This window comes from Microtus oregoni, unplaced genomic scaffold, assembly GCF_018167655.1.
Source record: "Microtus oregoni isolate MIOR12 unplaced genomic scaffold, Mior012 000027F_ref0000203, whole genome shotgun sequence".
In the NCBI taxonomy this organism is placed as follows: domain Eukaryota; kingdom Metazoa; phylum Chordata; class Mammalia; order Rodentia; family Cricetidae; genus Microtus; species Microtus oregoni.
In genome coordinates, this window is record NW_024543086.1 from 15,695,573 (window position 1) to 15,720,342 (window position 24,770).

General features: G+C 51.9%; 1 protein-coding gene across 1 annotated transcript in view; it reads right to left on the reverse strand.

Annotated features, from left to right (window-relative positions):
- The window catches only part of Stk10 (serine/threonine kinase 10), a 102,168-nt gene that overhangs the window by 23,785 nt on the left and 53,613 nt on the right, over nucleotides 1-24,770 (reverse strand). The window contains exons 5-10 of the mRNA XM_041676254.1: nucleotides 15,949-16,021; nucleotides 14,705-14,899; nucleotides 14,113-14,194; nucleotides 6,302-6,448; nucleotides 4,121-4,660; nucleotides 1,693-1,823 (exon numbers count right to left, since the gene is read on the reverse strand). Coding sequence (XP_041532188.1) covers nucleotides 1,693-1,823; nucleotides 4,121-4,660; nucleotides 6,302-6,448; nucleotides 14,113-14,194; nucleotides 14,705-14,899; nucleotides 15,949-16,021 — 1,168 coding nt within the window. The remainder of the gene's footprint in view (nucleotides 1-1,692; nucleotides 1,824-4,120; nucleotides 4,661-6,301; nucleotides 6,449-14,112; nucleotides 14,195-14,704; nucleotides 14,900-15,948; nucleotides 16,022-24,770) is intronic.

The window sequence follows — 24,770 nt, forward strand, 5'->3', positions numbered from 1 at the left end:
GCAATACCTTTATATCTTTTGGCACCCTACTCTCACTTCTGGATTGGATGAGGATGTTTGTAACAATGTCATTTATAATTATAATTAAATTTCATCCCACTGGCCCAAGATGGAGGAAATATCCCTAGAACACCTGAAACTACTTTTATTCTGGAATGCTAGAAGCTTTCCTTCAAACCAATGATGGCATCTACAAAGCCCTGGCCTGGGGGTGCTCTGAGCCTCCCCAGTGCCCAGCAGCCCACTCTTCAACAGCAGTCCCAGGAGGTCCCAGTGCACAGTGAGAACTGGAGGAATTCTCAGGCAGAATCTCTGCTCTGCTCCTGGTCAACTAGAGACCCAGCATTTGCAGCTTATCTGCCCAGAAACATGGTTTCCTCGTGTGCACGTGAGGAATAGGGTCCCCCGGGGAGGGCTGTACGAGACCACTGGAGTGTGTGAGGCTGTGTCAGGCAAGTGGCTTTGCCTTACCCCTTCTTTCCCTGCCCTCCCCCTCTCTCGTTCTCACTAAGTCCTGTGCCTTTTCCCTTTTGACTACCACCCTAGCCTGAGCCAGAGTCTGATGGTCCTGGACAGTCTTCCCACCTCACAAGCCAGTTTTTCCCTTCTACAGCTAAGACCTACACGGTAGCCAGAGAAACTGTCCAGCCTGTCACTGTGTGCCATTTCCCTGTCTGCTGTGCCTTTCCCTCACAGCTTACAGATCTCCATAGCCTGGGTCCTGCCCCCACAGACCACAGTCCCCCCTCTTTTGTCCTGGCATTCTATACTGAAGTCCTTTTCTCTAAGATCCTGATACAAATCCAGGTCACCCACCAGGGCCTCAGCAACTGCAGATTCCTTTGGCACTCCTCTAGTGCTGGGATTCACCTCATCTGTCAAGCTCAGCTCAGGGTGATGGTGATGGTCCCTACAAGCAATCTCTGCTCAGCCCAGGCACTCACAGCTGTATCAACCATTCCTTCCTTTGCAGTGTGCAGCACAATCAAGAATTAGCTTGTATACCATGTCTGGAACCCATAGGTATAAATTTGATGTGGGGGATAGCTTCGTGTATCTGGACTTCCATTTGGACCCACTTGGTAGGTGATGCCTGAGTCAATAATTGGGTGGATGTATGGAGAAATGAATGGCAAGCGAATAGGTGGGTGGGTTAAATGGATGAATAGACAGATAGATGGGTAGACGAGTATAGACAAGAGTAGGGGGATGAACAGATGGATGAATAGGTACATGGATGGATGGGTGGATGGGTAGATGGATGGATGGATGGGTAGATGGATGGATTGATGCATGGATGGGTAGATGAATGGATTGATGGATGGATGGATGGATGGATGGATTGATGGATGGGTAGATCGATGGATGGATGGATGGATGGATGGATGGGTAGATGAATGGATTGATGGATGGGTGGGTGGGTGAATGGGAATTAGGTAAGACAGAGGAGTACAGACATGGATATGCAGATAGATTTGGGTAGATGGGTCACTGGGCATGTGTGAGTGGATGGACAAAAGAGAAGGGTGACAGATAGGCGGATGTGTGGATAGATGAATGCAGAAGAAGGGGTGTTAAGTAAAACCACGTTCCTTTTGCCTCAACCCCCACTTCACACTGGGGACAGGCCCAATGCCCAGCATCCTTAGGGCACCTCCACCGGTTTCCACACCGGTGCCTCCCCGAACTTGCCTGAGAAATCTCATCTCCTCGTCTTTCTTCTCATCTTCGCTGATGATCTTGGAGGTGGTGATGCTCACCTCCACACCGTCCACCACAAACCTGCGGGTCCGCTTCAGGGTCTTGTTGTGCAGTTTTGAGCCCTGGCAAGGAGAACATGACCAAGCTCAGCTAGAAATCCACAGTGGAGACAGGGTGAGGTCCACAGCCTGAGCCCAGGAAGGATGAAGTCATTCACGGTGCCCCGTCCTCAAGCTTCCCAAACAGGGTCTAAGCATCTGGCCTTAGACCCTCTGGCTTCTGCCGGTCTCGGCTTCAGACACCATGCAAGGCTCTTACCTCACCAAGGCATTCTTACAAAACACTATCTCAACATCCAAAAGGGCTGTTTTCATCTTCACGGAACACTGCCGGCTTTGTGACCCTGGACAAGACTCTGGGCTTGCCTGAATCTCAGCCTTCTACACTGTCCATGGAGTGTCAAAACAGAACTCGCCTCTTTGGGTGGTCATGCAGATTTGATGAGAAGCACATGGGGTACATAAGGCATGGCATTTACTTCTGTCCGTCATGACCACAGAGCACAGTCCCTATTAGATTTGGTGGCCTCAGTTAGCCAGCTGAAGTTCTATAAAGTCTGCTTAGGGAGGACCTGGCTCTGGAAGATGTCGTGGAGGAAGTGTTCGATTCTGATTCAGATGAGGGCTTAGGGGTCTACAGTGATTATCTGATGGCCTCTGTTCTACCCACTGCCTCAAACTCCCAAAGTCCTTCCTCCTAGAACACAGCCCCCCCTCTATAACATGGCCCATGGGCCTCCCACCCCCTTCAAGAGTAGTGGGCACACCAGGGTGGCTAAGAGTGGGCACCTCACACTGTATGCTGTTGCCCAGCACACTTTACCTGGGCTCCGGGCATGCGGTGCCTTCTTTTTTAAACGGTGCTGGGGATCGAACCCAGGGCCATGTGCACCCTACCATCAAGGGTGGTACCTACATCTCCAGCCCCACTTAGTGCCCTTTTAGGAGGAAGAAGTACAGGATGATACTTCTTCATAAAAGCCACTGGCCACAGCTGGACAACTACGGTGGACGACAATCTGTGTCAGTTCTGAAGAAATGAAGGGAAAAGCTGCCGTGGACACGTCTGCTTGACCGAGCCTCTCTCTGATCCAGAGGCTACTGAGGGGCTGGTAGGCTGCTCCTGCCTTTGCCGCCTTATACTTAACAGATATGCGAATCTCTATGATATGTGTTACACTGAGTAAGTCTTAGAAGGCAATAAAGAAGTGCACAGCATCACCCCGTCCCCCTGCTCCCTTAAGTCAGTCTTGTTTGGGGATATCAGGTGGCCAACAGTAAGTTTAATGGTATTGCAGAACTGCCGGGGGCAGACAGGAAGGGGGTCACCCCTCCTAGCTGCTGGAAGAGGAGGGGCTAAAAGCACACAAGGACAGGAGCCCCACCCAAGGTGTGACCACCTCCCTGCTTCCACCCACACAGCCTTGTGCCAGATGCCAACTTCTTTTCGTCCCTACTGCCCATCTGGAAATCATGGGAGGAAGCGGCCCTTCAGTTCCATTTAAAGCACTTTGCACAGAATGGCTACAGTCACTTAATGTCACCTGCCGCCAGACAGGAGGCCAGAGAGGAGAGTGAGTCCAGTTCCCCTTGCTGAGTCTACCTGCCAGTCAGTGGTCACACAGCTGACCCCCAAGCAAGAGAACTTCCACTCCCGGAATGCTCTTTCCCCAGTTTTAGGCCCTTTAACCAAACTTTAAAATTTAAACATATGGAGGTGGAGAGATAGCTCGGAGGTTAAGAGCACTGACTGCTCTTCCAGAGGTCCTGGGTTCAATTCCCAGCACCCACATGGTGCCTCACAACCATCTGTAATGAGATCTGGTGCCCTTTTCTGGCCTGCAGGCATACATGCAGACAGAACAATGTATCTATAATAAATAAATAAATCTTAAAAAAAAATAAAATAAAGGGGCTAGATAGATGGCTCAGCAGTTAAGAGCTTTTCTTCCAGAGGACCCAGGTTCAATTCCCAGCCCCTACATGGCAGCTCTAAACTGTTGAAAATCCAGTTCCAGGGGATCTGACATCCTCATACCAATGCACATAGAAAAATAAAATAAATTATAAATAAAATAAAATTTAAGCATGCAACATTAATGTCTTATACTGACCCAAATATGTGGGGTATTAAGCAAAAATCATGAGCCATTTAAAATAAAAAGAGGTTGTGTGTGTGTGTGTGTGTGTGTGTGTGTGTGTGGTGCTTAGCATACACAAGGCTCTAGGTTCACCCCTAGCACCTCTTACGGATACACAAATCAAGTACAATATAAGTAGCTTCTGCTTGCTTTTGAATCTGAGCATGGCACACTAGCCAGCATGCCTGCTCTGGCCCCCAGGGTGATAGGTGAATTTACCTTGAGAGACAATGAGCCCGTCTCTTTATTCAGTGACAGGTCAGCAGACAGGGAGGTGCTGTAGTCCATGCTCTCTGAGGTAGACACGGTGCTGCAGTCTGAAGCCCTCTTAACATGGCTTGGAGTTACAGAGCTGGGGAGCCCCAGGCCACCATTGGCCAGCTTCTCTCCACCCAAGGTCTCCAGGGCGCTGCTGTTGGGGCGGCTCTGGTTTGCCTTCTGGGACTTGCTGGCCGCAGGACTGGGGTCCTCAGCCTGGCCAGTGACTTGTTTCTCTTCGGCTACATGAATTCTGGCATCCATGGACAATGGTCGGGACTTCCGGAGGGGAATGGGTACCTTTAAGTCATTGTCATTCTTGGGGACCACATCCACAGGGCTGACGGTTTGGAGAGGCCCATCTCTTGAGGGTTGGCTACCGTCCACAGGCTCCCGAGGCTGACTGGGAGGCAGGGTAACACAAGAATCCTGGGGAGGCTTGTCAGAGTTGAGGCTTGGCTCAGTTGCACCAGCAGAGTCCTGAGTGTGGTTGGCCAGGGGCTAGAAAAGAGTCAAGACTGAGCCTCTGGGAGCCCAGGCCCCACAGGCGACAGGCCAGCAGAGCAGAGCAGGGACCCTGAGCCTAGTCTCCATACACTTCCCACAGCCTCTCCTCAAAAGGCTGCCACTGGGTTGAGAAGTCACCTCCTCTCTCTAATTGCTATGTCTACTAAAGCACTACTCCTGTCCTACGAGGATAACAGGCTGTGGCCGGCTGTTGAGAGGCCCAGCCAATTGTGACAGTGTGGGGGATACTCCTGTCTCACCTGAGGCCAGGCCTCCCAATATCTCAACACACACTGGCAATCTGATTTCTTTTGTTGTTGCTGTTTTTCTGTGATAGGGCCAAGTAGGTCAGGCTGGCCTCAGACTTGCTGTGCAGCTAAGCATGACCATGAACTTCTGATCCCCCTGTCTCCACCTCCCAAGAGTTGGGATTACAGGTTTGCACTGCCATGCCAGTTTGAATGCGGGACTAAGATGCCAGGGCTCTGGGCATGTTAGACCAGCTGAGTGACATGCCCATCTTGGTAATCTGAATTTTCACATGATTATCTGTTGATTTCTAGATGGCAACCAATTCACATTGAAAAAAAAAGTACCCATCAGTCCTACCTGGGTCTGGGTTCAGCCCACCTATCCCTTGCATTTTAGTTTTTGTGGGGTGGAAAGTACTGGAAACATCGCTATGATGAAACCAAATACTTATTTCTTTTTTTTTTAATATTTATTTATTTATTATGTATACAATATTCTGTGTGTATGCCTGAAGGCCAGAAGAGGGCGCCAGACCTCTTTACAGATGGTTGTGAGCCACCATGTGGTTGCTGGGAATCGAACTTAGGACCTCTGGAAGAGCAGGCAATGCTCTTAACCACTGAGCCATCTCTCCAGCCCCCCAAATACTTATTTCTGTGAATAGGAAACTAAGTGTCTACATGGGGCATGAGGTGGAAGGGAGGCCACAGGGTGGGGGGGACAACTGGGAGTGGGAGGGGGGCCAGGGACCTCTTCTGTCTGAAGGAGAACCAAAACCAGATTTTTGTTTTAAATTTTAACAGCGAAGCCTAATTCTAATTAAAAATTTTAAAATTAAAAACAAAAAGAGCCAGGCACAATGGTGCACGCCTTTAATCTCGGCACTCAGGAAGCAGAGGGAGACGGGTCTTTGTGAGTTCAAGGCCAGCCTGGTCTACATCGTGAGTGCCTAGACAGCTAAGGCTACACAGTAAGACCCTGTCTCATAATCCAAAAATAAATAAATAAAAAGACAATACTATGGGTGCGTTTGAGATGTGACCTAGTGAAAGGGGCAGATGGGGGGGTGTTGAAAAAAAAGGAAAAAAGACAATAAATGGGAAGGGCCTGGGGGTTCAGCTCCAAGACAACTCAATGACAGCTCACCCTGACTTACTGGGGACCCTCTAGGATGAGCAACAACCTATGAGAAGCTCCTGGGATGAACTGTGAGACCAGGGACCCTAGGACAGCCCTAGGTCCTGCAAGTTCGAGAACCTGAATCTGGCCAACAGCTGCTCAGCCTCACCCTGGGCATGGGTATTTGGGGCTCCCAGCCAGTTGGCCCCAAGAGGCAGAAAGGAATCTTTCTCTGGTCCCCCCCTCCTCGTCCCCCAGACTTACCGAGGAGGCATCCACAGCATCCTCCTCTTCTCCATCATCCCTGACATCATCCCTGGCATCCTCGATCTCCTCCATCACCTCGGCCTTTGCCTCAGCCACCAGCTCCCGAAGAGCCTTGTTACTGGTGACATTGCTGACGAAGGGATGCTGAGAAGAAGACACACCTGTGTTAGAGCCGTTTGGGGTCTGCTGTGGGGAAGGAGCAGCTACGGGATTTGATCCTCAGCAAAGAGGGCCAGCTGTGGTCCTAAGCAATGCATGAACTTGAAGTTGGTAAGGGGAACTCCCAAAGGACGAACAGCCATGCTGAAACCACAGGGAGTCATAAAGATGAAAAGAGACAATTTGCTCGAAAGTGCCTTGTAATACCGGGTCCAGTCCATGATTTTTTATGGGGTGGCGGTGCCATTTGTATGTTCATTTTCTTTTTGAGCCCTGCTTCTCCTCTGCTAGCCCTCACCCATTCAGTTGCTTCATTCCATCCAGTTCTGTTTCTTTAGAGAATTCAGAATAATACAGACTAAATATGGTTTGCATTCTGACATGGCCATGAGCCTCTGAGGGCCAGGGAGTAGAATGTGGCAGTTTGCTAGGCTCATCATATGTTTGAATTCTTGGTCCCCAGTTGGTGGAACTGTTTGGGAAGGATTAGGGGGCGTGGTCTTATTGGAGGAAGTGTGTCACTGGGGCTTCCGAGTTTCAAATGACTTGTGCCATTCCAGAGTATTCTCTCTGATTCTCTGATGGAGATATGAACTCTCACTACTGCTCCAGCATCATGCCTGCCAGCCCAGTGCCATGCTCCCCTAACTGGGGGTCATGAACTCTAACCCTCTGAAACTCTATGTCCCCAACAAACCCTGGTCATGGTGTCTCACCACAGCAACAGAATAACAACTAAGATATCCTCCCACACAGAGTTACACCATGTTCCTACAGTCTCTTCAAGGACAGAATTCTGCGAACAAGGAGTATGCCAGCACCTTCTGACCCTGAACTAGTTGCTAATTTAAGTTTCTTCACATTGTGTGGACCAGTGTCATTAGGGTCTCAGGTATGTGTCTCTCATAGTCACGTGATTCCGTCTAAACAGATATTATTTTCCTGCTTAATCAATAAGTTTGCTAACTTTGCTTCACTCTGACCTGTCTTAGTTTTTTTTTTCTTTTCTCCTTCAAAATAGATTTTTATGTAGCCCAAGCTACCATATTACCTATGTAGCAAGGGATGACCTTGAATTCTGATCCTTCTGCCTCCACCTTTCTAGTTCCAGGATCACGGGCATGCACCAATATACCCAGTTTATGCAATGCCGGGGGCTGGACCCAGGGTTCTGTGCACAGTAGGCTAGGATTCTATCTACTGATCTACACCCCCAGACCCCAAGACTCTATTCTGTGGCAGATGTGAGGATCATCTGCTGCCCTGAGTAGATGTCCCAAGGCTCAGCTCACAGCCAGGCCCTATCCTTCCGTGCTGGGGATGGAGGCCAAGCGGTGCTTTCTGTCACTGAGTCCCACTCCACGCTCCTCTGTTTCCAGTACACTGTGTCACTGGAAAAACATGTTACCATCTGTTAGCCGTCCTGCTGCTGCTGGGCACATGGAGGTGTTTCCTGCTGTGGGTGACTATGAGGTGAATAGCTAGGGACAATATTACGTCACTTGTCTTTGGGCAGAAATACACACTTGGTTTCAGAAGGGCAATGCAGAGACTCCTGTCGGTGGGCTGTACTCTATTCTGGGCTTTTACACAAGTAGAATTTCTCAAGAGCGAGTACTCTTCTACAGACCTTATAAAACCCCAGGCAAAAGATCTGGGGGTGTCTGGTCAGCCTGACGCACCCTGGAGAAGCACCTGAAGACATCATCTGCAGATACCTCTCGGGCACAAGGAGTGGCCAGGGTGGGATTCCTCAGCCCCTTCGTCACCATGGGCAGAGGGGAAGGAATGCCAGCGGTTTAGGGCATCATCGGATTGGAATCTGCTCATCTGAGGTGAGTGGGAAGGCTCTGATGAAACCTGCTGCTATCATCAGAAATCTTATCTGGGGAGAAATGGTGCCAACAAAATTGTTGGAGAAGTCTTTTAATAACTAAAAAAACTACATTTCTCACACTTTAAAGATATATTTGGGGGGGGCTGGAGAGATGGCTCCGCAGTTAAAAGCCCTAGCTGCTCTTCCAGAGGACCCGGGTTCAATTCCCAAGGACTTACAAAGCAGCTCACGATCATCTCTATCTAACTCTAGCTCCGGAGGATCTGAGACCCTCCTCTGGTTTCCATGAGCACTGCATATGTGTGATACACAGGCATACGTGCAGGCAAAATACCATGCACACAAATAAAATGTTTTTTTTTTTTTTAACACATACTTAGAACTGGCAAATCCACGAGAAGTCATTCCTTTCGGTTTGGACATTTAAAGCGGGCTGGCGAGATGACTCAGTAGGCAGACAACGGACAAGGAAGCCTGAGGACCTAGGCTGGGTCCCCACATCCCCGATGACCCCCACAGGCTGTCCTCTCACCTCCACACAATGGCACAAGCATGCCTGGCCCAGTTCACACAGAAAATCAAAATGAATAAAAGTTTCCTTTGGGTCTGGGTACAGAGCAGGAGCAGGGCGCTTGTCTAACACGTGTGAGGCCCTGAGATCAACCCCTAGCACCATAAAACTCGGTCAGTAAGGCAGGTCACTGGTGGACAGCCAGCAGGCCACTCCCTACTCAAGTCGTCCCCCTGAAAGCTGCAACTATCGCTCCTTTAATGAGTTGTGTCCGGCACATTTTCTTGGGCCAGTCTGACCTCGGCTCATCTAATCTCGTGGAGCTGTGAATTTTCCCATTCGTCCACTGCTTTCCTTTTTTTTAATTTTTTTAAAAAAATATTTATTTACTTATTATGCATACAATATTCTGTCTGTGCGTATGTCTGCAGGCCAGAAGAGGGCACCAGAGCTCATTACAGATGGTTGTGAGCCACCATGTGGTTGCCGGGAATTGAACTCCAGACCTTTGGAAGAGCAGGCAATACTCTTAACCACTGAGCCATCTCTCCAGCCCCCTCCACTGCTTTCTTGACACAGCTACGACACAGCAAGTCCAAGGATGTGACCTCATGTGCCAGGGCCTGGTCGGGCCTTTCACCAAAGGAGTCAGAAAGCCCGTGACAGAATGACAGTCAGGCTGGCACAAGTTTCCTACGTCTTCTTGGGGCTTTTTGAGAGGGGATGTGCCACATTCAAGCAGGGACCCCGGGGACCCGTGGAGGAAAGTCAGGGAAAACTCCTGGTACAGAGTGTTGGGCAAAGGTCTGGCCTTCATAGACCCTGAGGTAGGTCTGGGCTTAAAGGGTGGAGGAAGAGCAGGAGGGCCTCCAGCAATGCCTGGGAGACAAAGGAGCTGAGAGGGAGCCTAAGCAGCATCACGGCCCGGGGCACGGCCTGGGGAATGAGAGCAGCGCCCATGGCCTGGGGCAGTGGAGGGCAGCACACATCACACAGGGCAGTCGAGAGCACATGCATGACCTGGGCCAGAGGAGAGCCATTCCCTATTTATTCTCAGAGGCTCTGCTACCCAGTACCGTGTTACTCTGGCTGCTGCATGCTTCCAGAAGTCCCGAGTGGGCTACTCACAGAGTTAACCAACTGGTCACCAGGATGTGCAGGGTAAAGTGTGCTGACTAGGTGACAGAGTTAAGCCATCTGGGTAAAATCCAGCTCCTGCTGTCAACACGGCTGTGTCAAGAGACCCTCTCTGTGCCTTAGTTTGCTCATCTGTGGAGTGGGGATAATAGTATGGCTGTCCTATGTACTCTAGTGAGTGTTCAAAACAGCTTGTCATCACCAGTACGACCACCTCCATCACCGTCAGCACCATCACTACCATTATTACCATTACCACAACCACCATCACCATTAGAACACCATCATCGGAATGACGATTACTGCTGTCTTCACCATCACTATCTTCACTGACGTTACTACCATCAGCAGTCATCACTACCATCATTACTATCACAGCCATCACCACCACCGTCACCACCACCATCATCACCATCATCACTGATATCATCACCACCACCGTCACCACCACCATCACCACAGCCACCATCACCACAGCCACCACCCCCAGCATCACTGCCATCACCATCACCACTACCACAGCCACCACCAGCAGCACCACAGCAGGTTCAGAACGAGCCACGTGGCTCTTGGCCCTCCTAGTCATTCTTACCAGAGCACAGTTCTCTGGGAACGAGGAGTAGCTCTGAGATCCCCACAGCTTCCGTACCACATGACCCAAGCAGGATACTGCACCAGCAGCTAAAGCAGAGGTGGCAGGAACCATGCAGGCCTAGGCGTCTGAGGGTACAAGGCTTTCATCAGGGCACCCCACATATTGACCAAATTAGCAGCTCTTGAGGAGAACCATCTGCTCTGCCTGCCCAGAGCCCTGGGTCCCTAGGAGGAGGAGGGGATGGAGGACAGTCTTTCACGGAAGGCCAGTTAAACAGGGCAGCTCCCTGCAGGGGGCCCCGGGCAGGTGGCTGGTGTGTGGGCAGTCCTGCCAAGGCTGACCAGGCCTTGATGTGTGTCAAGAGTAACAGGCAGTGTGGCCTGTACTGCATCAGTTCACCGATGTGGGTGGAGAGAAGTCTCTCTGTCTTACTCAAATGCTGAGACCCTCAGAGAGCTGGACCTGGGGACCTCCCAGGGTGGTCAGACACTGGGCAAACACTCCATGTGCCGCACCAGCCAGGCTAATCCATGCAGGCTGGTCCAGGCATAAGGGCAGATCAGAGCTGGCTTCACTGTCTACCCCTCCAGGAAGAGGGATGGCTGCTCAGAGCCAGCTCTGCTGAGGGCTTCAAGCTGCCAGCATGGAGGTGGCAGCAAACAGCTTGCCAATTGGCACCTCTCTTTGGCCAGGATCTCTGCTGCCACTGAAAGAGATGCCCTTCCCAAGTGAGCCTATGTTCTTTCTACACCGAGAAATCACTAGCATGTGTGTGTGTGTGTGTGTGTGTGTGTGCTAGCGTACACGTGTGGGTTGACAAAGTGAGATGAAAGTATGCCCCCCAGCCTGCACGCTCACTTTCTGTTTCTTTTTTTACCTTTATTTTTATGTGTACGAGTTATTATTTGTGCATGTCTGAGCACCATGAGCGTGCAGTGACTCTGGAGGCCAGGAGAGAGCCAAAGGTCCTACGGAACTGGAGTGACAGTTGTGAACTGCCATGCGGGTCCTACGGAGTGCAGCCAGTGCTCTTAAACACCAAGCCGTCTCTCCAGTCCCTCTTTGGGGGATGTGTTTCTTTCCTGTACTCATTAGAAGCAGCTTCCCAGAATGGTCAAGGGCACAGACTTCAGAGTCAAGTCACCAGCTGTCCTTTACAACTGCAAGACCTTACCTGTGTGACGGAGCATGCTCAGCTCCAACTACACCAAGCTGCTGTGGGCACTGCCCTAGTTAACATCTGCCAAGTGTCAGGAATAGCAGCTGACGCGGACAGAGTGTTTGCCAATGTTAATCAGGTAAACATTACGTCGACGTCGACTTCCACAGCAAACAATTGCAAAGGGCTCCCAACATGCCAGGCGCCGCCCTGGGCAGACGTCTGTGAGCCAGGCTGTTGTCCTCAGAGACTCAACGCTCTTGTCAGGGTTTGAATCTAGAAGGTTCCTCACAGGCTCATGTTCTGAACATTTCTTTTTTCAGACAGTTTATTTTTATTTTATGTGCACTGGTGTTTGGCCTGCATGTCTGCCTGTGTGAGTGTGTCAGATCTTGGAATTATAGACAGTTGTGAGCTGCTATGTAGGTGCTGGGAATTAAACCCCGGGTTCTCTGAAAGAGCAGACAGTGCTCTTAACCACTGAGTCATCTCTCCAGCCCCTCAAGTTCGGAATCCTTGACATCCCAGCTTGTGGCGTTATTGTGAAAGCTGTGGGAACTTTAGGGGTACAGTATGGCTGGCAGAAGGTCACTAGAGGTACCCCTCGAAGGGTGGCACCCACCTGCTCACAGTGGCACTCTCTCCCTCCTATGCCATGCAAACAGCTCCCTATGCGCCACCATGGCCAAGACCGGAGTCCCCTCCAGCTGCCAGGCCTTACCCACCCTGGTGGACTGAGAGCCCCCACAACCAGGAACCAAAACAAATCCTCCAGGCTGCCTTCACCTGGTATGTTGTCTCTGCAGTGAGAAGGGCCAGTACAAAACGTGCTAACCAAGGGGCTGTGTTTAGGGGGTAGGGCCGGAATCCTGCTCACAAGGTGCTTCTGAGAACAGACTCAGAAGTAGCACAACACCCAGCAGGGAAGCCACTGACTGAGTGAAGGGCAAGGCAGCTCCGTGGAGGCGGTGGGCCTTCGCTGAAGGCAGAGGAAGTAGGATCCATGATAGGAGGGATGTGGAGAATGAGAGAGTACCGGGCTGCCAGAGTGGAGATTGTCAGCCACCGCAGAGTGTGCCTGGGAGCTGTGGCAAGACTGAAGTGGCTCTGGGCATCCGAAGAGATACAAGGACAAAGGTCTGGGGTCAGGGGTGAATGAGCTGGAGGCTCCAAGCCAGGGGTCCCCACAGGCTGGCTTTGATCCTCACAGCAAGTTGAGGGGAGCAGAAAGCCCCAGCACTCACCACACTCATCAGCTGATGTACGAGGCAGGTAAGGGAAGGAGGCAGACAGGGAGTGGGACAACAGGAGTGACAGACAAGGCCCGAGCTCGCTGCTACTTCCGAAACCATGGAAACTGCTGCCCAGTGGTTGTGGATGAGTGCCGGAATAACGTGAACAAGGGGAATGTTTTCTCATGCCGGCTAGCCACGTGACTGAGGAGAAACTGAGGCACAGAGAGAACTCCTTGCACACCTGGTTGGCGGTGCCTGCTTTCAGGGTTAGGCTGCCAACAGCAGCAGGTCACTGACCCAGTGACATTCGTGCAGATGAAATGACTGAGCCATCAGTCTCTGAGAGCAGGAGTGGCTCAGCCATGTGGGACACAGTAGGTCAAAGAGGAACAGCCCCCCCCCCCCCCAAGCCACAGACACAGGGCCGAGGTGCCCACAGTCTAACCAGGTGACCTCAGGTCTGGCAGATCAGTATGTTCTTCCAACCCGCTACAGACACAGCTGCTGGGGAGTTCCCAGCAGGTCTGAGGGCTGCTGGGTAAACTGAGGTTGAGCTCCTTCCCTCTACCACCCTCCCCTCTGCACTGTACTCTCTTCCCTACACACTAAGACTCCCCTGGCAGACACCGCTTCAGCTAGGAAGTGGAAATTCCTGGCTCCAGCTAAGGCTCCGGGCTGCCATGTGGGACGGGACAGCTGGTCTCTGACCTGCCCATGTCAGGCCAGCCAGATGCCCCAGCCCAGGAGGTGCTGTTTACAGCAAGCAGCTGGTCCCAAGTGGCTCGGGGCCTTTGCAACTGACAGTGCCGGCAGCCCCATCCGTATAACAACATAGCTCACTGAGAAGGGGCAGCCAGGAAGACCACACACTTGATCTCGAATCGGGCGTCTCCTAGCACCTAGGCCCACTTCTCTTTTTCTTTTTCTTTGAGATGGTCTTGCTGCACAGCTCTGGCTGCCCTGGAACCTGCAGTGCTCGTCCTGTCTCTGTCTCACAAGGGCTCGACGTAAAGGTGTGTACACCACATCTCGTCTTCTTTCATTTTTCAAAACCGCGCTGGTCACACCAAGCGTCCTTTGAGCACAGCGCCTCAGAGCCGAGCTAAGCCCTTGACTGTTTGCCCGTTCATCTTCACAGCCACCCTCCGGCGCCCGCTGCTATTAACCTCACTCACCTCCAGCAGCTGTGCAGCACTGGGCCGGGTCTCTGGGTTCTTATCCAACGCTATCTTCAGGAAGTCTCGGAACTCCACAGACCTGGGGGGACAGGTGTAAGGAGGGGGTCCACATCACAGGTGAAAGAAGTGGGCCATAACACAGCCACCACGTGCCCAGGATTTGGTTTCGCCCCAAAACAACACTCCCAAGAACAAATGGGCCTCTGTGGCCTAAAAGTGGAGACAGGTTCTACGTGACACCCTTCTCATCATAGAAGACAAAGGGAACAGAGACTGAACCCAAGTTCCCATTCCTAGCCCTGAATCATGTGACTGCTGGGCTTCTATTTATGTTTTCCGTGTCCTGGGACAAAAAGGGATCTCACACTGGCTAAGCGACCTCACTCCCACGTCTCCTATACAAAGTTCAGGTGGGCAGCTTAGAAAGACCTGGAGGTGCCCCCTCCCCCACCCCAGCTCTGGCATCCCCCTGACTTTGGAGTCCGCTGAGCCAAGGGCTAGATACTGCACGCCTACACCCCAGTGCCGCACGCCTCAGGTCCCCTGACTTCAGACCCTCTATAAGTATCCAGCTGTCCTCTCTCCTTACCACTTGGAGGGCGTGAGCAGCGTGGGAGGGTCTGACTTGGCAATCTTGAGCAGGACCCGCATGGGGTTGAGCTCGTGGTGTGGGGGCTCAATCTGTGCCATCTCGATCAGCGTGATGCCCAAGGACCAGATGTCAGCCTTGTAGTCATAGGGCGCGTCCTTCATGGTCTCACAGAGCACCACCTCAGGGGCCATCCTGAGCCAACCAAGGAACAATAAGGGCTCAGAATCGGGCCCCTGCGAGTGCTGCTTGTAGCCTCAGGGTCCGGAACACTGCCAGCTCCACACTGGCAGCGTTTGAAGGCAGTAATTTGAATTACTGGCATCCGTTTGTCTTCCTCAAGGGTCTTGACGAGCCCCTGCCACGGCCTGCTGCAGTTTCTGGAACCTACCACTAGGTGGCAGCAGCAATCCAGAACAGAGTCCTGGGGAAGGGGCAGGTGGGTGAGGGCAGAGGAGGGAAGGTTCCAGCATAAAAACAAGGTGGGACCTTGGGGGTAAACCGAACAGGACAGCACAGAGAGAAATGGGGAGGATGGGAGAGAAGAGAAAGGAATAATGGGTGGGGTGGGAGAGAAAGAGTTAAGAGTAATAAGCAAGCCAGAAAGGGGCTGAACACCGCGGTGAGTTGTAAAAACAGGACACAAAGCAATCAGGTGTGAAACTGAGGAAGAGAGCTGTGGGCTGGGGTGGCGCTCACACGCATGCGCGCGCTGCACGGTTAGGAGCGTGGATTCTCAGCGCCACACGTCTGCAGACTGAGACCAAAGCAAGACTTAGGATGTCCTTCTCTACCAGAACAGCTTTCTTTTCGTGTATGTTTTTAGGTTAGAGTTTTGAAAAAGGAAGCGCAACAGGTGAGACAGGCCCAGCGAGAGTTCTCATGAGGACAGGAAGTGAATTTACATTGTTCCTCTGCCCCCACCCGTAGCTCAGCACTCGGAACTCAGAACATGCGTAAATCAAACCAAGAACTGAAGCCCTTTTCAGGGACTCAGTTTAGTTTATCAATGGGGAGCTTTCCACTGTAAGCCCAGTTTAAAAATGAGGTTTGGGGAAACTGAGAAACTTGTCCTAAACAGAGAAGTGGAGTCTGGACCCACACTGAAGGGTTCACTCGGGGGGGGGGGGGGGGCGGCTATACTGGCACCCTGCTCCACAAACAATCCACCCAGAGGGACCACGGGGTCAGGCTTGATAGTCAGTCAGCCTGTCCCTCAATTCCTCAGAGGCCTCACAACTCACCAGTAGGGCGTTCCTATGAAGGAATCTCGCTTCTGCAGAGTTTTCAGGTTCTTGGCAGACACACCGAAATCAGCTGCAAGATAAAAACCTCAGATAAGACAGCTGAAGGCCTCATCTCCACCCAAGTCCTAGGTGTGGGCTCAGGGATGCTCGAGCCAGAGTCTGGGATGCACCCAACGTGACGTTTTTTATGCAACTAACGAGAGAGCTAAAATGGAAGCGAGCTTGCTGCTGAGCTGGGCACTCTGACAATACATCACAAGAGCCTTTGAAAAAGCCAGATTCGGGTGGGGCGGTGGAGTCCTGGAACTCGCTCTGTAGACCAAGCTCGAGCTCACAGAGATCTGCCTGCCTCTGCCTTCCAAGTGCTGGGATTACTGGCATGTGCCACCACTTGACTTTTTTTTTCTTAGCTTTTTCAAGAAGGATTTAAAGATGCTCTCTCTCTCTCTTTCTCTCTCTCTCTCTCTCTCTCACACACACACACACACACACACACACACACACAAAATAAGGTAGTAAAGTAAGAGAGGTAAAACAGCCCAGTGGTGTTGAATGCTTGTAATCCAAGCACTTGGGAGACCAACAGGAGGAGTGAGCGTTCAAGAACAGCCCGAAGAACAGAGCAATACGCTACACACACACACACACACACACACACACACACACACACACGTATGCACATAAAAAAAAACGCTACACAAAGTACTTGCCTAGCATGCACAGCACTGTGGATCTGTTCCCTAGCACAGCAATTTTAAATATCACAAAGAACACTTCACATAAAGTACTTTATTTATACACTTATTGGTACGTGATTACTATTATCAGGTTAACGGAGCAAAAAGGTTACACAGTCGTCCGTGCTGCATGGACACAACCATGCTCACCGCAGAAGCGCAAACACACACTGAACAGCCTGGGAGGAAAAGCGACAGGACGCTTCATTGGTGTGGGTGGTTTGACAGGACACAGCGCCGTCCACTTGCTGGATTATGAAACTTTTCTATGATAAATACATGTGATTTTCAGGACTAAGAAAAATATATCAGTAAGATTTCTCTTTAAACACGCCAATACATCAGCATACCTTCCCACACCCAGGATGAAGAGAACAATCTAGAAGGGGAAGCATCTTCCAGGCACCTGCCTTAGAGGCCACATTTCCTGGTGGCCAAGCTGCGCTCTGGAGATGGCGCTCCGCTGGAAGATGGTGACTTCTCCTAAGAACTCCACCAGACTTCCACCAGACTCACAGCTTCAAACCAGAAGGGAGCCCAGGCAGAGCGGGGTGCCAGCTCCTCTTGGCTGGGCTCCTTCAAGACTCCCCAGGCACCTTCAGGAGCCAGGCTGGCTGGAGAAGAACCACAGGGAACACAGAGGCAAACCCAGCCCTGGTCTATACCAGGCTCAGTCAGGGAAACAGAGAGTAGCCAATCAATAGAAGCTTTTTCAGCTGGAGGGAGGGAGGTAAAGGAGAGGGTGAGGACATAGGGGTGTTAATAGGGTGTGACCTGGGAAGCAGTCTGGGAGTGAGGGAAGGAAGGGTCACCTAGAGGAGGCACAGGGGAGGGTCTGAGGCACCCATTCTTTTAAGACCAACACATATGAGCATCCTAATGTTCCAAGTGCCACCCAGTGCGGAGATGGCCTTCCCGCCAGGCCAATTGTGCAGACTGTGACACATTTGACCAATCTGGTGGGATTCCTGGGAGCACAACTGGAGGACAGAATTGTGTGGGGCAGGATTAGAGAGGACACAATTGAAGGCATGATTCCTGGGATAGGACTCCTGGGGCAACAGTTGGGGGACAGGATTCTCACTGATGAGGGACGGCAAAGGGCCAGGTGCTGGGCACTGGGGCCATTGGGTTGGTCAAGATCTGAGGTAGACATTTCTGAGGCAGAACTGAAAGGCAGGGGAAACTCCGGGGACACGAGGAGAGAGAGGAGAACCCTTCTGAACCATCTGGTGGGAATCCCTCACCAGCGGCTGAACAAGAACATTCATTCCAGAACAGCTAACTCACTGTTCAAGGACTTCCTCCGCTGCCAACCTAAACAGGCTAGGGATCTCACCAGAAGGCACATTTACAGGGAACGCACACAACCCACACCCTAGTATAGCCTTGACAGCGCCTCATTTAACCTTATCTGGTTCTATGCCCATCCAAGGAATCTCCAGAGCTACCACGTGCTGGTGGGTTTTATGTCAACTTGACACAGCTAGGGTCATCTTGGAAAGAGAGACCTCGGTTGGAAAAAAATGCCTCCATTCAGATTGCCTGTGGGGAAGTCTGTAGAGTATTTATTAATTATTATTATTAATGGTTGATATGGGGGGCTGGCCCATGGATGGGGTGTCACCCCTAGGCTGGTGATCCTGGGTTCTATAAGAAAGCGGACTGAACAAGCCATGATGAGCAGGTCAGTGGGCACCCCTCCATGGCCTCTGCATCAGCTCCTACTCTAGGCTCCTGCCCACTTCTCTGGATGATGGATTACGAGCTGTAAGATGAAATCAATGCCCTGACCCCCAAGGTGCTTGGCCATGGTGTTTCATCACAGCAACAGAACCCTAACTAAGACGCACCACACAGATCTCTCTTAGTGAGAGAGAGGACATTTCTTTTTCTCAGCAACCTTCTGAGGTGTATCTTGTCACCGAAGGGTGAACACTGCCAATTCTAAGACAGTTAATTGCTTCCTCTCCCTGGAGGAGCCATGCCTATACTTTGGGGTATGTATGTCTTACTGAAGGTGAGAAGCCCACACCCATACTCCCAGACTTCTGAATGTATCTTAACTCTCTTAGAACACTGGTGTCTGTGTGTCTTTGTGTCTGTGTGAGCTTTGGAGCATTCCACATGTAGAGCACAGAGGGCAACTTGTAAGAGTCAGCGCTCTTCTTCCACCACGTGAATCCCAGGAATGGAACTCTGGTCATCGGGGTTGGCAGCAACACACACAAGCACGCACGCACGCACGCACGCACGCACGGCCAATCCTCTTCTACGCATCTCCGTTCTCTCACCTCTCACGCTGACGCCACTCCAGGCAGTCTTTATAATCACAGACTCTACCGTATAGACGGACTAGTCCTGAGATTCTTTCCCTCACTGAAGCCACGAACCCCAGTTTGTCCTGAGTCAAGGTCCCTAACGGGATAGGGGACTCTCCGGGCTACAGAGAGGAAGCAGTACGGAGCCGTCTGTCCTCTTAACACTTTGCCCCAGGCATTAGAAACGAGCAGGAGCTCGTTGGGGCTGGGGAGTGGAAGAGCTAGGTGGAGGGCCACGAGGGACAGGATAATGTGTCGTCCCCACAGTGACACAGGAATGCTGACCCTTGATTCTTTGGAGCTCATCTGGGGGTTGTCCCGAGGATTAAATCGACACATCTGCAAAATGACTCTGCTCCCTAGGTTATCATGACTGCTTCATACAGGAGCCCAAGGAAAGGCCCTCCCTGAGAACCTGAGGCCTCGAATGGCCCAGATGAGCAAGCCTCTCCTGGGAGTGGCCATGAAGCAGCTTTCTGCTTGGGCAATGCAGACTGGATTGCACTGCTCTCTCTCTCTGTGTCTCTGTCTCTGTGGGGTGGGGTGGGGGGCTGCTTAGCTTGGAGAGGGGTCCCTCAAGGGTTCCCAGTAAGAATGAGGACTGGACTTTCCTTCCTGCTGGGTCAGCCTGGGTACTGTTTCCCCACAAACATTCCTTGGGGGGAAGATTCCAGAAACTGGCCATTCCGTTCGACTCCCACCTCCCTGGGTCTTGCCACACCTTCTTCAAGAGAGAAGGGGAAATGGGAAACCATCCACTTCCACAATGACAAGCTGGCCCAGGGCCCTTCTGGAAGCAGGCACCAAGTCAATTTAGGGTAGTAGTTACTTCTTCCTCTTCACAGAAGGGGCCTAGTGTGGGGGTTGGGGGAGGAAAGGCAGAGGTGGCTGCTCCTGGAGCCCAGCACCTTAGGCTTCTCCCGGACTGGACACTGATGGGGGGTGACCTATGCTCCCTGGTTGGACTTCATGAGGGAATCCCCTGAGGGGGTGGGGGACATCTTGGGTTTTGATTTACCTCTTCTCACAACAGCATGGTTCTCTCTGCATTTCTAAGTAAGTTAGAAACAAGTCAGCAGGGTCACAGACTCCCTGATAGACTGTAGCTCAGGGACTCTTTGCCTCACACATCTGGAGCAAGAAAGCCAAGAGAACATGGAACATGCTCACAGTCACAGCCAAAGGAGCACAGTCATGGCCAGAGGAGCACAGACACAGCCAAAGGAGCACAGTCACAGCAGGGGAGCACAGACACAGCAGGGGAGCACAGTCACAGCCAGGGGAGCACAGACACAGCCAAAGGAGCACAGTCACGGCCAGAAGAGCACAGACACAGCCAAAGGAGCACAGTCATGGCCAGAGGAGCACAAACACAGCCAGGGGAGCACAGACACAGCCAGGGGAGCACAGACACAGCCAGGGGAGCACAGACACAGCAGGGGAGCACAGACACAGCCAAAGGAGCACAGTCATGGCCAGAGGAGCACAGACACAGCCAAAGGAGCACAGTCACAGCAGGGGAGCACAGACACAGCCAGAGGAGCACAGACACAGCCAAAGGAGCACAGTCACAGCAGGGGAGCACAGACACAGCCAGGGGAGCACAGACACAGCCAAAGGAGCACAGACACAGCCAGGGGAGCACAGACACAGCCAGGGGAGCACAGTCATGGCCAGAGGAGCACAGACACAGCCAGGGGAGCACAGACACAGCCAGGGGAGCACAAACACAGCCAGGGGAGCACAGACACAGCCAGGGGAGCACAGACACAGCCAGGGGAGCACAGACACAGCCAGGGGAGCACAGACACAGCCAGGGGAGCATAGACACAGCCAGGAGAGCACAGACACAGCCAGGGGAGCACAGACACAGCCAGGGGAGCACAGACACAGCCAGGGGAGCACAGACACAGCCAGGGGAGCACAGACACAGCCAGGGGAGCACAGACACAGCCAGGGGAGCACAGACACAGCCAGGGGAGCACAGACACAGCCAGGAGAGCACAGACACAGCCAGGGGAGCACAGACACAGCCAGGGGAGCACAAACACAGCCAGGGGAGCACAGACACAGCCAGGGGAGCACAGACACAGCCAGGGGAGCACAGACACAGCCAGGGGAGCACAGACACAGCCAGGGGAGCACAGACACAGATAACTGAGCACAGTGACATCTAAGGGAGCACATAAACTTTGCTGGGAAGTCTTTGCTTATGAACCCCCAACACACACACACACACACACACATACACACACATACACACACATACACACACACACATACACACACACATACACACACATACACACACATACACACACATACACACACACATACACACACACACATACACACACACACATACACACACACACATACACACACACACACATACACACACACCACAGAGTTTTAGTTACGTGCTGTCAATACCAGTCTAGAACTATTACATGGGACATTTTAGAAGTAAATCATAAGTCTTTTGGGGGGAAGGGGTTAAAGACAGGGTTTTTCTGTGAAACAGCCCTGGCTGTCCTGGAACTAGCTTTTGTAGACCAGGCTGGTCTCAAACTCACAAAGATCCACCTGTCTCTGCCTCTCGAGTGCTGAGATTAAAGGCATGTGCCTCCACCGTCCAGTAAGTCATAAATATTAAATAATGTTCATTACATAATTATAGTTCTATTTTGCCACTAAATATTGTTCTTAATCTCTTATGTGCCTAATTTATAAACTAAAGTTGTCACCGTGTATGACTAGAAAAAAACATACCATGTAGAGAGGGTCCTGAACCCCCTGTGCTGTCAGGCACTCACTGTGTCTTGGATTGTCTCCCCTATGGGTAACCATGGATGCTGGATGTTTGCTTTTTTATTTTATTTTTTATGTATGAATGTTTGGCGGCATGTATGTATTATGTATGTATGTATGTATGTGCAACCCTGCATGCCTGGTGCCTCCAGAGTGAGAGGAGGACCCCCTGAAACTGGAGTTACAGGTGCTTGTGAGAAGCCAGGTGGGTGCTGGGAACTGAACCCAGGTCTCCTGCAAGAGTAGTAAGTATCCTTAACTACTGAGCCATCTCTCCTGCTCCGCATTCCTTATTCGATCTTATGGGGTAAGTGTCATGGTGTACACGCGGAGTTGCAAGGACAAACGTGCCGGGGACAGTTCTCTCTTTCCACCATGCAGGTCCCAGGGAGAGCACTCAGATCACTGGGGTAGGCAAGCCATCTCAGAGGCCCCACGCTTGCTTTCGGCGGTAATCCTGGTTCTGGCTACAGATGTCTACAAACAGATCTAGAGTACAAATAGATATCTGTTTCTAGAAGCATCTCTCAGAAGACTGACAAACTGGAAGTACCTGAACTCACTACCAGAGTGTGGAGGCAAGTGGTCAAGTCACGCTGCTCCTCAGCTATGAAACAGCATGCGGTCCTAGAAAGGAAGCAAGGCTGTAGCTTACCTGTAACACTCCGAGACAGACCGCACACACACGATTCCAGAGGCATGTGAAGAACGTGTGTACCCCTCGAACCCACAGTAGTCACCCCCTAGATGTGGGGTTTGGGTGGGGGCAGAGCACAGAGGTCCTAATCTATTTACTCTTTCTCTTGACACAATTTTATTCTTTAAAACATCTTTAATGGCGCACACTGCTTTCGTGGTTTAGAAAACAGAAACATATCTAGCATGCTATGGGGGGGGGGGTTCTCTTATGTAAAACCCAGGATGTGGTGAAGGACTCTGCGCTCTGCTGCAGGGTGTGCATGGTGGGAGCTGGGGGGGGAGCTGGGCATGTGTGAGCTAAAGGAGACTTCACAGCCCAGCAGCTCCCCAGGCGTCAGGAGCTGACATGCTCCTCCTGGGATGACTGACTGCTGGCTGGAACCACGATGTGACACATTTACTATCCAGCCTAGAGATAGCACAGGTGACCTGGTTTGCACGTGTATGAAATAATGGTGCCTGTGAGCAACGCTTGAGGATGTGGCGAATAGGCCGATGCTGTTGCCTCTAAAGAGCAGACAAGAACTTCCTGTCAAGCATAGAAAGACAAAATCTGCACAGTCCCACTTCTATGAGGTTCTCCCAGAAGTAAGGTGTGGTGGGGGGAGCCACTAGGGAGGAGGGGTGAGGAGGGTGTGGTGGTGGGGGAGCCAGAAGGGAGGAGGGGTGAGGAGGGTGTGGTGGAGGGGAGCCAGAAGGGAGGAGGGGTGAGTAGAGTGGGGTGAGGGGGGCCAGGAAAGAGGAGGGGTGAGTAGGGTGGGGTGGGGGAAGCCAGAAGGGAGGAGGAGTGAGTAGGGTGGGATGGGGAGCTGGGAGAGAGGAGGGATGAGTAGGGTGGGGGAGCCAGGAGGGAGGAGAGGTGAGTAGGTGAAGTGAGGGGGGCTGGGAGGGAGGAGGGGTGACTAAGGTGTGTGGGGGGAGCCAGAAGGGTGGAGGGGTGAGTAGGGCGGGATGAGGAAGCTGGGAGGGGGAGGGGGGAGTAAGGTGTGGTGGTGGGGAGCCATGAGGGTGGAGAGGTGAGTAGGATGTGGTGGTGGGGAGCTAGAAGGAAGGAGGGGTGAGTAGGGTGTGTTGGGGAGCTGGGAGAGAGGAGGGGTGAGTAGGGTGGGGGAGCCAGGAGGGAGGAAGGTGGGGTAAGTGGAGTCAGGAGGGAGGAGGGGTGAGTAGGGTGGTGGGGGAGCCAGGAGAGAGGAGGGGTGAGTAGGGTGGTGGGGAGAGCCAGGAGGGAGGAGGGGTGAGTAAGGTGGGGTAGGGGGAGTTAGGAGGGAGGAGGGGTGAGGGTGGTACATGGTGGAGCCGCTAAAGCTCTAAGGCAGGGACTACAGTTGACAATAACTGACTATCACAAAATCAGATCAATTTAAAATGTTCTTCTAAGAAACACTGAGCAGCTGAGGTGATGGCCATGGCAACTGCTATCTGACCATGTCATCATGCATTCCATAAGTGTGTGTATTTCTTGTGTTTCAGCTAAACAAAAAAAAAAAATTAAAAAGTCTAGGGCAAGGGATACAGCTAAGTAAAAGTGCATTCCTCTACCCAACATGCCCCGGGCTTGAGCCCCAGCACCACACACACACACACACACACACACACACACACACACACACAACTGAACAAAGACTCACAGACATTAATTTCTCCTGAATTCGCACACAGGTCATTTCTGACTCCTCACCACCAGTGGAACTAGATGTGCTCTAAGCAACCACATGCTCCTAGCCGTCCCTCTTGCTAGCTGTGTGTCACTGGGTAAGAGAGAATTAACCTCTCTAGGCTACAAAGTCCCCCTCTGTAAAATGCAGGTGGTGGCCTTTGAGGATGAAATGAGCTGTGGGCCAGGGTTGAGGACAGCTAGGGTTCCAATCAAAGCATCTGGCTGCAGAGCTAACGCGCAAGCCACTTGTAAATCTTTAGGGGCATGTGGTAAATATGCCCATCTCCCGTGTTGAAGTCAGACAGTCTGTTAGGACCAAATTGGGAGAAAGAGGCAGCTAGGAACATGTGGTTGCTTAGAGCCACGGGCCTTCCTGACTTCTGCCTTTCCAGGGAACCCCAACCTTGGAAGATTCTGATGGCATCTAGAAACCATTGGAGGTCGCGGTGTCAGTGATGCCAGCGAAGGGCTTTGATTGGCTCAGCTTCCAGTTAGTCTCTGTCATAAGGGGAAGGGTCAGGGGGGCACTGAGGAAGTCCTCCTTCCATTCAGTGTTAGTATGGTGGGTGGAAAGAGGATTTGGCCAGAGAAACA